The sequence below is a fragment of the Coregonus lavaretus genome, assembly GCF_964263955.1.
Source record: "Coregonus lavaretus genome assembly, chromosome: 33".
Taxonomy (NCBI): Eukaryota; Metazoa; Chordata; class Actinopteri; order Salmoniformes; family Salmonidae; genus Coregonus; species Coregonus lavaretus.
Genome location: NC_140020.1, coordinates 36,893,492 through 36,907,347, shown reverse-complemented (window position 1 = coordinate 36,907,347; position 13,856 = coordinate 36,893,492). Strand labels below are relative to the sequence as shown.

The following is a 13,856-nucleotide window of genomic DNA, read 5'->3' as shown; positions in this document are numbered from 1 at the left end:
ATCTTGTAGTACAACTGTAAATAAGACTACTCTCAAGATAAGACCTACAGATTCATACTACAGCTATGACAAAGTTTGTATTGGTAGTAGTATGAGTTGGGGATATGCCGGTTCATTGTTTAGCTAACTAGCTACATGTCTAAACAAAATACTCCACTTCGGCCGGATTATTACATGACCCATCACATTAGCAGGTGTGTGTGGGGGTGAATACGGCCATCGATTCATGAACATGTGTAAATGTATTTGTATTTATTATGGATCCCCTTTAGCTGCTGTCAAGGCTGCAGCTACTCTTCCTGGGGTCCAGCAAAATTAAGGCAGTTATACATTTAAAAAAACATTACAATACATTCATAACAGATTTCACAGCACACTGTGTGCCCTCAGGCCCATACTCCACTACCACAAATCTACAATACAAAATCCATGCGTACGTGTGTGTGTGTGTGTATAGAGCGTATGTTATCGTGTGTGTATGCATGTCTGTGCCTATGTTTTGTGTTGCTTTACAGTCCCCGCTGTTCCATAAGGTATTTTTAAAATCTGATTCTACTGCTTGCATCAGTTGCCTGATGTGGAATAGACAATAGTGTCTAGACAATAGTGACCTATCCGCTTAGCTAGATGTGGGTGAGGGGTGGTTATAGCATTTCCTTCACATGACCCATCAATTTAGACTAGTCTGTCAGGTAAGCGTCATCTAATAACGATAAAATATTTAACATTTTTATCTGGACACTTTATATTTTTGATATTGCTACTATGCAAGTACTATCACTGTACCGTTTACACCTTCTGTATCGTGTGCATGTGACAAACAGATTTTATTTGATATAGTGTGTTTACCACATGACCACACTTGTGAATCCTTAAAGAGATGGGTGGGACTAAGGCTTAAGAGGGTGTGAACGATGCTGAATGGGTGTAGACAAAGAAGAGCTCTCCAGTAGGGCCATTTTCTCAAGTGGGGTTACAAGTTTATCAACTTTAAAAGCAGAATTACTTTCCCGTTGTTCCTCAACTGCAGTGTAGGACCTGTTTCTTTGTTAACTGCTCAACACAGAATAGCCACATGTGCGCACTCCCTCAGAAATCGTTTGGAGAAAATATCCTTTTTATTTTATTCAGCTATGTTCAATTGTATTCTTTGTACTAGAAAATAATATTTAAAAAATGCCACGGAATACTAAGCAAATCTTGTCTGCCAAATGATCTAGTGTCACCGCCATATCGCATAGCCAGATCAGGGCATAACATAAGGACAACTCGGCTATTCTGTTCTTCTGAAATAGGCTACATTTTCTTTGTATCATGTTTCCTTAGCCTGTCTAAAGTAAATAATGGATTTATTGTGATGGTGTAGGCCAGTGGTCACCAACCTTTTCTGAGTCAAGATCACTTTCGCATTAAAAAAAAGCAAGCTATCTACCACTCAGATTTTTTTTAAACCTGACTTAAAAAATGTAAGCCAATGCTAAATTTATAAAAACTGTTCTGTAGGAATTAGGTTTGTGCAGTAGGCCTAATACATTATCACAGCACAGACCATATTATATTTCAGAACTCGAGCTTTGATAACAAAATATACTGAACATAAATATAAACGCAACAATTTCAAAGATTTTACTGAGTTAGTTCATATAAGGAAATCTGTCAATTGAAATAAATTGATTAGGCCCTAATCTATGGATGTCACATGACTGGGAATACAAATATGCATCTGTTGGTCACAGATACCTTTAAAAAAAATTGGGGCGTGGATCAGAAAACCAGTCAGTATCTGGTGCAGGGTTCACACAAGGTGCTTAAAGTACTTGAATTACCTTGAAAATTTGACATTTTCTCAAATTGGTACTTGAAAAATGTAAATGGCAGGAGAACAGAAAATGATCAAATATGTTAATATCAAATCATTTTAGAAACATTTATTGGTCTTGCAAATTAATTTCCAGGCTAGTTTTATTTTTTCATGTGTTTCGAGCTCTAGTTGCCAGGTTAGCTCGCTCATTCCACCCACACTGTCACTCAGCCAGGCAGGTACAGAACTGACTGATTAGGCGCCACCAAACATCACATCGATAGCTAAAATGCCGGGCAAATGTAAATTCAACTCTTCCTGGCAGGATATTGATGTTTATGAATGGGTTATGCCAGACCCAACCAGGGATGTAGTGGAGGATAAACGCCGTTTACGCACCATTTTTTATTTGTGAAATATCGTTTACTCACCTTTTTTTATTTTTTTATTTGTTAATTATCGTTGATTCGACTGCAAACGAGTGGAATCATGAATTATTCATGTGTGCTTGTCATGTTTGCCTGCTCCCATGTATTTGCTTTGTTAGCAGTGCATTCATTTACCACTCTGTCCAACGGTAAACTCCGCCCACGACATAGGCCGAGAGGTGAAACGAACTACCTCAGCCCAGACCTACAGTGGCAAGTAGCAGAGATGTCACGAACAGTGGGAATTATTTTAACATCCCTCGACTCCTGCCGTGCCAACAGACATCCCCCCCCAGACAATCAGCAGGAGCAGTTGACTGAAATTAAGCTAACTATAATCAAAATAGATGGGCTACTATAAGTTCTCATAACAAAATAAATGTTCTTTATAGAGAGTAGTGAGACAGACCGTGGTGAGTCAGGCTGCAATGAAGGAGGCAAAGGAGATACACAGAGAGAGGAAACATTTGAAGCAAGCAGGGAGAAAGGTTAATAGTACATTCAAGAAAGTTAAAGCTAGGTTGCAAATGCGTCTTCCAAATGGACAATGACCCCAAGCATACATTTACATCATTTAGCAGACGCTCTTATCCAGAGCGACTTACATTATTATTAATTTTTTTTCATACCCCCTGTGGGAATCGAACCCACAACCCTGGCGTTGCAAACGCCATGCTCTATCAACTGAGCTACATCCCTGCCGGCCATTCCCTCCCCTACCCTGGACGACGCTGGGCCAATTGCGCGCCGCCCCATGGGTCTCCCGGTCACGGCCGGCTACGACAGAGCCTGGATTCGAACCAGGATCTCTAGTGGCACAGCTAGCACTGCGATGCAGTGCCTTAGACCACTGCGCCACTCAGGAGACATACTTCCAAAGTTGTGGCAAAATGGCTTAAGGACAACAAAGTCAAGGTATTGGAGTGGCCATCACAAAGCTCTGACCTCCAATCCTATAGAAAATGTGTGCGCAGAACTGAAAAAGCGTGTGTGAGCAAGGAGGCCTACAAACCTGACTCAGTTACACCAGCTCTGTCAGGAGGAATGGGCCAAAATTCACTCAACTTATTGTGGGAGGCTTGTGGAAGGCTACCTGAAACGTTTGACCCAAGTTAAACAATTTAAAGGCAATGCTACCAAATACTAATTGAGTGTATGTAAACTTCTGACCCACTGGGAATGTGATGAAAGAAATAAAAGCTGAAATAAATCATTCTCTCTACTACTGACATTTCACATTCCTAACGGACCTAAGACTGGGATTTCTTTTTAGGATTAAATGTCAGGAATTGTGAAAAACAAAGTTTACATGTATTTGTTTAAGGTGTATGTAAACTTCCGACTACAACTGTGTGTGTGTGTATTTATATTTGCGAGTAAAAAAAAAAAACATGGATTGGAAGTGATGCAGACTAATACATTGATGGAAGTTACAATCTAACTGCAATATTAATGCTGATCTACCCCCCCAAGAATGAAATAAAAAATAAAGTAACTGTTAAAACCGTTTTAAATAGGCCAACATTCATTATTTTTATTAACTTTATTTTCATGTAGATAAACGTTACCTAATAGCGGGAGTGTTTACAAATGATTATAAGCAATTGTTTTGCTAACTTAGTCTGTCTACATCTCCTCTTTCTTACTGTCATGTGATGCTCGAGCATCTAATACACAGGATGTAGAAGCGCTAGCCTATAGGCTATGGCACTTCAATGATTGTCAATTTCATCTTCATACTATCGCATAGCTGTCTCTCTACCCTTCATACTTTCCTTGTCAATTCATTATCTTATAGCCTACTTTCAGAGCTTAAGGGAAGCCTAGGTTTTTTAATACTTTTTAAGGATACATATATTTGCTTGTGTGTCTGACAAGCTGGTGGCTTTGATTGACGTGTCCTTTTACGGAGGTGTGCGTGTGTGAGTTAGCAGACTCTCTCTATAGGCCTATATGTGACTGCCTTGATTCGGTCTTATGTAGCAAAATTTGAAATTGTATTTTTTACATTGGATAAAAGTAGAGACTCAGAGCTAGAAAATGGTATATCATACACTGCAGTTGAGGAACAATGATAAACTTGTAACCCCACTTTTGAGAAAATGGCCCTACTGGAGAGCTCTTCTTTGTCTACACCCATTCAGCATCGTTCACACCCTCTTAAGCATTAGTCCCACCCATCTCTTTAAGGATTCACAAGTGAGGCCTTGTGGTAAACACACACTATATCAAATAAAATCTAAGTTTATTTGTCACATGCACAGGATACAGAAGGTGTAAACAGTACAGTGATAGTACTTGCATAGTAGCAATATCAAAAACAGAAAGTGTCCAGATAAAATTTTTACATATTTTATCGTTATTAGATGATTTCTCAATTTGCAGTATATTTGCCAATTGGCTGTACAGCCAGACCTATTTGCCATTTCCTTTGCCTCATCACTGACAGACTTGTCTAAATTGATGGGTCATGTGAAGGAAATGCTATAACCACCCCTCACCCACATCTAGCTAAGTGGATAGGTCACTATTGTCTAGATGTGTACATATGTTCATGAAATACAATCGATGGCCGCAATCTCCCCCAGACACAACTGCTAATTTGATGGGTCATGTAATAATCCGGCCGAAGTGGAGTCTTTTTTTTTGTTTAGACATGTAGCTAGCAAGCTAAACAATGAACCGGCATAACCCCAACTCATACTACTTCCAATACAAACATTGTCTTAGCTGTTGTAGGAACCTGCAGGTAGCTAAAGCTAACAAACTAGGTTAAATGTTAACTAGCTAACATTAGGCTATAAGTAGCAATGCAAATGGCTTTCTGATTCAAATAATATTACTACACAGATCATACCCGTAAGGTTAGCTAGTGAGCCAGCAAGCTAACGTTTGCTAGCTAACTAACTGTATGCTTTAACTTGCAATAAAATGACTTTCTGACAAAATTTAGAAATTTCTATCTGGAAAATGTAGCTAGAGTCTTAGCTGTATACATGGGTGTCAAGTCAAGACTGGAACCTTTTAACTCTGTTTTGTTTGTAGCTACACCTAGTTTGTCCATCTTTGTGTCTAGTCACTCAGATTTACACTGACCGTGGCTTGTGCAGATACTTTTTCCTACTGATCTTTCGATAGCGCCTGCTAAATTCACGGTCAGTGTGAACCGGAGTGACTTGACACAAAGCTGGCCGAACATCAATGTTGTTGAGAAAAGTAGCAAAACATTTGTAGTTCTCGATGGCTAACGTTATATCTTTCAATAACAGCGCGGTAGAAAGGACTGTCAACACATACTGAACAGGTCACGTTATAGACAGAAGCGTGCTACATGGCAGAACAATCCATGGCAACCTGGTTCAGGTTATCAATCAACATACCACGGTAGTTACAAACAGTACAGGAATTAAATCATCAACATGTATTGATCATATCTTTACTAATGATGCAGAAATTTGTTTGAAGCAGTATCCAAATCCATCGGATGTAGTGATCACAATATAGTAGCCATATCTAGGAAAACAATGTTCCAAAGGCTGGGCCCAATATTGTGTATTCGAGGTCATACAATAAGTTCTGTAGTGATTCTTATGTTTGTTGGTCTGTGGTGTGTCATGATGAACAACCAGACGCTGCACTTGACACATTTATGAAATTGCTTATCCCAGTTACTAATAAGCATGCACCCATTAAGAAAATTACTGTAAAAACTGTTCAATCCCTGTGGCTTGATGAGGAATTGAAAAATTGTATGGTTGAGAGGGATGAGGCAAAGGAGATGGCAAATAGGTCTGGCTGTACAGCCAATTGGCAAATATACTGCAAATTGAGAAATCATGTGACTAAACTGATCATGTGGGCGGTGCACAATTGGCCCAGCGTCGTCCAGGGTAGGGGAGGGAATGGCCGGCAGGGATGTAGCTCAGTTGATAGAGCATGGCGTTTGCAACGCCAGGGTTGTGGGTTCGATTCCCACGGGGGGCCAGTATAAAAAAATAATAATATATGTATTCACTAACTGTAAGTCGCTCTGGATAAGAGCATCTGCTAAATGACGTAAATGTAAATGTAAAGAATGCTAGTAAAAAGCTTTGGAGCACCTTAAATGACATTTTGGGACAAAAGGCAATCATCATTTATTGAATCAGATGGCTCATTCATCACAAAACCCACTGATATTGCCAACTACTTTTAATAATTTTTTCATTGGCAAGATTAGCAAATTTAGGCATGACATGCCAGCAACAAACACTGACACTACACATCAAAGTGTGACCAAATTATGAAAGACAGGCATTGTAATTTTGAATTCTGTAAAGTAAGTGTGGAAGAGGGGGAAAAAAGTATTATTGTCAATCAACAATGACAAGCCACCGGGGTCTGACAACTTGGATGGAAAATTACTGAGGATAATAGCGGACGATATTGCCACTCCTATTTGCCATATCTTCAATTTAAGCCTACTAGAAAGTGTGTGCCCTCAGGCATGGAGGGAAGCAAAAGTTATTCCCTTACCTAAGGATAGTAAAGCCCCCTTAACTGGCTCAAATAGCCGACAAATCAGCCTGTTACCAACCCTTGGTAAACTTTTGTAAAAAATGGTGTTTGACCAGTTAAAATGCTATCTCACAGTAAACAAATTGACAACAGACTTTCACCACGCTTATAGGGAAGGACATTCAACAAGCACAGCAAATGACTGATTGGCTGAGAGAAATTGATAAGATTGCGGGGGCAGTTTTGTTAGACTTCAGTGCGGCTTTTGACATTATCGATCATAGTCTGTTGCTGGAAAAATGTAAGTGTTATGGCTTTACACCCCCTGCTCTATTGTGGATAAAGAGTTATCTGTCTAACAGAACCCAGAGGTTGTTCTTTAATGGAAGCCTCCAACAAAATCCAGGTAGAATCAGGAATTAACCAGGGCAGCTGTCTAGGCCCCTTTTTTTCAATCTTTACTAACGACATGCCAGTGTGTCTATCTATGCGGATGACTCAACACTATGCTGTCATTTCAGTTGCTGTGGATGCTGACGTGTAACACTTAACAAAGATCTGCAGTTAGTTTCAGAATTGGTGGCAAGGAATAAGTTAGTCCTAAATATTTCAAAAACTAAAAGCATTGTATTTGGGACAAATCATTTACTAAACCTCAACTAAATCTTATAATGAATAATGTCTAAATTGTGTCTAAATGACTAAATTTGCTTGGAGTAACCCTGGATTGTAAAACTGTCATGGTCAAAACATATTGATACAACATTAGTCTGTCCATAATAAAGCGTTGCTCTGCATTCTTAACAGCACTATCAACAAGGCAGGTCCTACAGGCCCTAGTTTTGTCGCACATGGACTACTGTTAAGTCGTGTGGTCAGGTGCCACAACATATACATACAAATACACGATAACATGTACACATGGATTTTGTGTTATAGATATGTGGGAGGAGAGGCCTGAGGGCACACACTTAATATGTTGTGAAATCTGTTATGAATGTATTGTAATGTTTAAAAAAAAAAAAAAATGTTTAACTGCCTTAATTTTGCTGGACCCCAGGAAGACTATGTGGTCCTCTGTAGCTCAGCTGGTAGAGCACGGCGCTTGTAACGCCAAGGTAGTGGGTTCGATCCCCGGGACCACCCATACACAAAAATGTATGCACGCACGACTGTAAGTCGCTTTGGATAAAAGCGTCTGCTAAATGGCATATTATATTTATATTATATTATATTATATCCATAATTAATACAAAATACAAATCTCCCGGCATGTCCAGCTCATACATTCTCAGCCAATCATGGCTAGTGGGAAGGTTCCTGTCTTTTTTCCATGGTTAAACCAACTAGGCTCGTAATTTAACAATTGTATTTATGGATGGAATATACATTTTTTGATTAAGGCACATGAAAGTTCACATCATTTCTGCCAAAAAATGCATTTTGATAAAAAAATACATGTTTATGTTCAAATGCTGCTAATGTGAAGTAGTGACGTGCGACGTGCCTAGTTTACTGAAACAAGTCACATTTTTCCATTCAGAAAGTTCCCTAAAGTAGTCTGTCCAGACTCTAACTTTGGAAAAATAATCAAATGCTCCTGTCATGACTTAATCTTGTAAAAGGCCTTTTCTCAGCAAGTCTGTTATTTTCGTTAGAATAATTAGGAACAAAAAAATACGAGCACGTCTTGTTTATGATGCCTTTCACACCAATTGTGAAATATCGTACTGCCACAGTCTATTTTTTTATTCAATCAAATAAAATGTTATTTGTCACATGCGCTGAATGCAACAGGTGTAGATCTTACATTGAAATGCTTACTTAGAAGCCCTTAAACAACAATGCAGTTTTAAGAAAGAAAGCGCAAAAAAATAACACAAAAAAATACAATATAAAATAATACGAAATAAAAGTAACAAATAATTAAAGCGCAGCAGTAAAATTAACAATAGAGGCTATATACAGGGGGTACCGGTACTGAGTCAACGTGCGGGGGTACCGGTTAGTCGAGGTAATTGGGGTAATATGTACATGTAGGTAGAATTAAAGTGACTGCATAGATAATAAACAGAGTAGCAGCAGCGTAAAAGAGGGGGGTGGGGGGCAGTGCAAATAGTCTGGGTAGCCATTTGATTAGATGTTCAGGAGTCTTATTGCTTGGGGGTAGAAGCTGTTTAGAAGCCTCTTGGACTTAGACTTGGCGCTCCGGTACCGCTTACCGTGCGGTAGCAGGGAGAACAGTCTATGACTAGGGTGGCTGGAGTCTTTGACAATTTGTAGGGCCTTCCTCTGACACCGCCTAGTGTAGAGGTCCTGGATGGCAGGAAGCTTGGCCCCAGTGATTTACTGGGCTCCCGAGTGGCGCAGCGGTCTAAGGCACTGCATATCAGTGCTTGAGGCGTCACTACAGACCCCCTGGTTCGATTCCAGGCTGTATCACAACCGGCCGTGATTGGGAGTCCCATAGGGCGGCGCACAATTGGCACAGCGTCGTCCGGGTTTGGCCGGTGTAGGCCGTCATTGTAAATAAGAATTTGTTCTTAACTGACTTGCCTAGTTAAATAAAGGTTAAATAATAAATACATTAAATACACACTACCCTCTGTAGGGCCTTCCAGTCAGATGCCGAGCAGTTACCAAACCAGGCAGTGACGCAACCAGTCAGGATGCTCTTGATGGTGCAGCTGTAGAACCTTTTGAGGACCCATGCCAAATCTTTCTAGTCTCCTTCGGGGCAATAGGTTTTGTCGTGCCCTCTTCACGACTGTCTTGGTGTGCTTGGACCATGTTAGTTTGTTGGTGGTGTGGACACCAATGAACATGAAGCTCTCAACCTGCTCCACTACTGCCCCGTCGATGAGAATGGGTGCGTGCTCGGTCCTCTTCTTTTTCCTGTAGTCCACAATCATCTCGTTTGTCTTGATCACGTTGAGGGAGAGGTTGTCCTGGCACCACACGGCCAGGTCTCTGACCTCCTCCCTATAGGCTGTCTTGTCGGTTGTCAGGCCTACCACTGTTGTGTCGTCGGCAAACTTAATAATGGTGTTTGAGTCTTGCCTGGCCATGCAGTCATGGGTGAACAGGGCGTACAGGAGGGGACTGAGCACGCACCCCTGAGGGGCCCCCGTGTTGAGGATCAGTGTGGCAGATGTGTTGTCACCTACCCTTACCACCTGGGGGTGGCCCGTCAGGAAGTCCAGGATCCAGTTGCAGAGGGAGGTGTTTAGTCCCAGGGTCCTTAGCTTAGTGATGAGCTTTGAGGGCGCTATGGTGTTGAACGCTGAGCTGTAGTCAATGAATAGCATTCTCACAAAGGTGTTCCTTTTGTCTAGGTGTGAAAGGGCAGTGTGGAGCGCGATCGAGATTGCATCATCTGGATCTGTTGGGGCGGTATGCAAATTGGAGTGGGTCTAGGGTTTCTGGGATAATGGTGTTGATGTGAGCCATGACCAGCACTTCATGGCTACAGACGTGAGTGCTACGGGTCGTTAGTCATTTAGGCAGGTTACCTTAGTGTTCTTTGGCACAGGGACTATGGTGGTTTGCATGAAACATGTTGGTATTACAGACTCAGTCAGGGAGAGGTTGAAAATGTCAGTGAAGACACTTGCCAGTTGGTCAGCACATGCTCAGAGTACACGTCCTGATAATCCGTATGGCCCTGCGGCCTTGTGAATGTTGACCTGTTTTAAAGGTCTTTCTCACATCAGCTACGGAGAGCGTGATCACACAGTCGTCCGGAACAGCTGATGCTCTCATGCATGTTTCAGTGTTACCTGCTTCGAAGCGAGCATAGAAGTAATTTAGCTCGTCTGGTAGGCTCGTGTCAATGGGCAGCTTGCGGCTGTGCTTCCCTTTGTAGTCTGTAATAGTTTGCAAGCCCTGCCACATCCGACGAGCGTCGGAGCCAGTGTAGTACGATTCGAGCTTAGTCCTGTATTGATGCATTGCCTGTTTGATGGTTCGTCGGAGGGCATAGCGGGATTTCTTATAAGCTTCCGGGTTAGAGTCCCACTCCTTGAAAGCGGCACTTCTACTCTTTAGCTCAGTGCAGATGTTGCCTGTAATCCATGGCTTCTGGTTGGGTTATGTATGTACAGTCACTGTGGGGATGACGTCATCGATGCACTTATTGATGAAGCCAGTGACTGATGTGGTGTACTCCTCAATGCCATCGGAAGAATCCCGGAACATATTCCAGTCTGTGCTAGCAAACAGTCCTGTAGCTTAGCATCTGCTTCATCTGACCACTTTTGTTTTGACTGAGTCACTTGTGCTTCCTGCTTTAGTTTTTGCTTGTAAGCAGGAATCAGGAGGATATAATTATGGTCAGATTTGCCAAATGGAGGGCGAGGGAGAGCTTTGTATGCATCTCTGTGTCTGGAGTAAAGGTGGTCTAGAGTTTCTTTCCCCTCTGGTTGCACATTTAACATGCTGGTAGAAATGAGGTAAAACTGATTTAAGTGTCCCTGCATTAAAGTCCCCGGCCACTAAGAGCGCCGCCTCTGGATGAGCGTTTTCCTGTTTGCTTATGGCCGTATACAGTTGATTCAGTGCGGTCTTAGTGCCGGCATTTGTTTGTGTTGGTAAATAGACAGCTACGAAGAATATAGATAAACTATCTTGGTAGATCGTGTGGTCTACAGCTTATCATGAGATACTCAGGCAAGCAAAACCTCGACTTCCTTAGATATCGTGCAGCAGCTGTTGTTTACAAGACCGCCACCCCTGGTCTTACCAGAGGCTGCTGTTCTATCATGCCTATACAGTGTATAACCCGCCAGCTGTGTGTTATTCATGTCTTCGTTCAGCCACGACTCAGTGAAACATAAGATATTCCAGTTTTTAATGTCCCGTTGGTAGGATATACGTGCCTGTAGTTCGTCCACTTTATTATCAAGAGATTGTAAGTAGGCCAATAGTATCGATGGCAAAGGCAGATTAGCCACTTGTCACCGGCTCTTTACCAAGCACCCCAATCTCCTTCCGTGATATCTCCTTTTCTTCTACTGCGAATGACGGGGATGAGGGCCCTGTCGGGTTCAAGGTGATAATCGCTGTTCTGATATCCAGAAGCTCTTTTCGGTCATAAGAGACGGTAGCAGCAACATTATATACAAAATAAGCACGGTTGGTTAAGAGTCCATAAAACGGCAGCCATCCAGACCAGTCTGCAAGTTAAGTTGAACGCATTTCTTGCTTTAAACTGTATAAGGGAATAAGGTTCCAAAGAATAATAACCATAGTTAGAAATAATTTGTACAACATTTAAAGTGTGACTGCCGGCGCAAGTCACAATAACTAATGTGATTGGGATGACCCATATAATGTAGGATACCGCTGATACGGTGCCTTAGCTGGCATTGGGAACAAAGTAGACTGTACGATAGGCTACTCCCAAGACTAATTCTACTTAGCTAGCTAGTTTGTAGCTGGCTATTGACTGACAACAATCGAGCAGCAACATTGTTTGATCCCCACAATCAATGACATCCCTGCAGCAGCCATACATTTCAACATGAGCATACTGAACCATGCGGGCAAGGTTCAAACACAGCTAGCGAGCACTCACTAAGAAAATATATCATAAAACGACAGCATAGCGAGAAACAGCTAGTTGCAGCATACTAGCAGTAGCAGCAAGCGGCAGCAGGATGTGTGAGCAGAACCGGTCAGCTTAAATGGACCGTCAAATAAGGTAAGCGTGATTGCACCAATTAGATGCTAGTAACAATCTCAGCTGATGCATCAGCCGAGGCGGGCACTCAGGTTCCCTTTCTGAACTGGCATCGCGTTATGGACACAATGGAATCTCTGGGAAATATCAATGCAATGGAAGGAATGAAACCTTTATTGGTTTTCTTTTTCATGCACACCAAGTATACCAGTTATTTGTGTCTGAAATTAACTTAAATGTTCCCCTCTAGGTGTTCGTCTGCATTCTTTTCGGAGGAGCGGACTGCACTGAGACAGAAGAGGCAGAAGATGCGTCTGCTACAGCAGAGGAAGCTTGCTGACGTGTCACACTGCAAAGACCTCCCCGATGAGATTCCCCTGCCGCTTGTCATAGGAACCAAAGTCACCGGTACAACACTTGTTTTTATGGCAACCAAAGTGACTTATTTTATATCAGCAGCCTTTACCCTAAAAGTAGCTATCATAGTCACTGGTAAAATATCTGCAAATCTGTAGTCATAGCAACCAAAGTCACCTGCTCCAGATTAGATTTACTCGTTTTTGTATGTGCAGCCAGCTTTGAGTATTGATGATGTCTGTGTGTATTCCAGCTCGTCTCAGGGGAGGCCATGACGGCCTGTTCACTGGGCAGATTGATGCTGTGGATACCGGCGCTGCCACCTACCGTGTGACCTTTGACCGGAATGGGCTGGGCACACACACTGTGCCTGACTACGAAGTGCTGGTACGCCTGCCTGGCCTTCCTAACACTCATTCATTATTGATATGTTAGAACTGGGATTCTAACCACATCAGACATCACATACACAAACACATAAGTCTTTGTCCATCACTAGCAGTGCTGTTTCCTTTTCTTCCTCGATTACTCTCATATGCTTTGGGAAAATCAGCAGCAAGGTAGGGAGCATGTACAAGATATTGCCAATACCATGGTGATTTATTGCATTACCAGCTAGAGTTTATTAAAAATATCTGGTGTTTTTTCCCTCTCCAGAGTAAAGAGCCTAACGAGACCATGCCCATCTCGGCCTTCGCCCAGAAACAGAGACCCTCCCGCTTCCAGAACTTCATGACCCCACCTAGGGGGACTTACCCCTCCGCCACCACACCCGTCCTCATGGTAAGCAAGGAAACAAGGGTTTCAGTGCACATTATAGTTGTCTTTCCAGTTGTATTTTTGATCGTGTGAGATCACGTTGAACGCTTCATGTACTTTATTGCTATAAGATGATTTTGACTGACCCTTAAATTGAATATTGTTTTGTTTATTTGGAATTGACACATCTATTCCTGTGATAGGACAATGACCCCCTCATCAGCCAGTCTCCATGGAAAAGCAAATTCTTTGGAGTGGAAGAGGACACACTCGGTGGATTCCCTGTGAAGTTCCTCGTTCAAGCGGTGAGTGTTCCTGTCTTTGCCTCTGGGAT

At 42.1% G+C, this 13,856-nt stretch overlaps 1 protein-coding gene across 2 annotated transcripts in view; it reads left to right on the top strand.

Annotated features, from left to right (window-relative positions):
• LOC311108454 (protein lin-9 homolog) overlaps window positions 1–13,856 on the top strand; it is a 50,286-nt gene that overhangs the window by 34,403 nt on the left and 2,027 nt on the right. For both annotated transcript variants that reach the window (XM_084151079.1, XM_084151078.1), the window contains 4 exons: window positions 12,657–12,814; window positions 13,017–13,150; window positions 13,421–13,546; window positions 13,726–13,827. In XM_084151079.1, coding sequence (XP_084007205.1) covers window positions 12,657–12,814; window positions 13,017–13,150; window positions 13,421–13,546; window positions 13,726–13,827 — 520 coding nt within the window. The remainder of the gene's footprint in view (window positions 1–12,656; window positions 12,815–13,016; window positions 13,151–13,420; window positions 13,547–13,725; window positions 13,828–13,856) is intronic.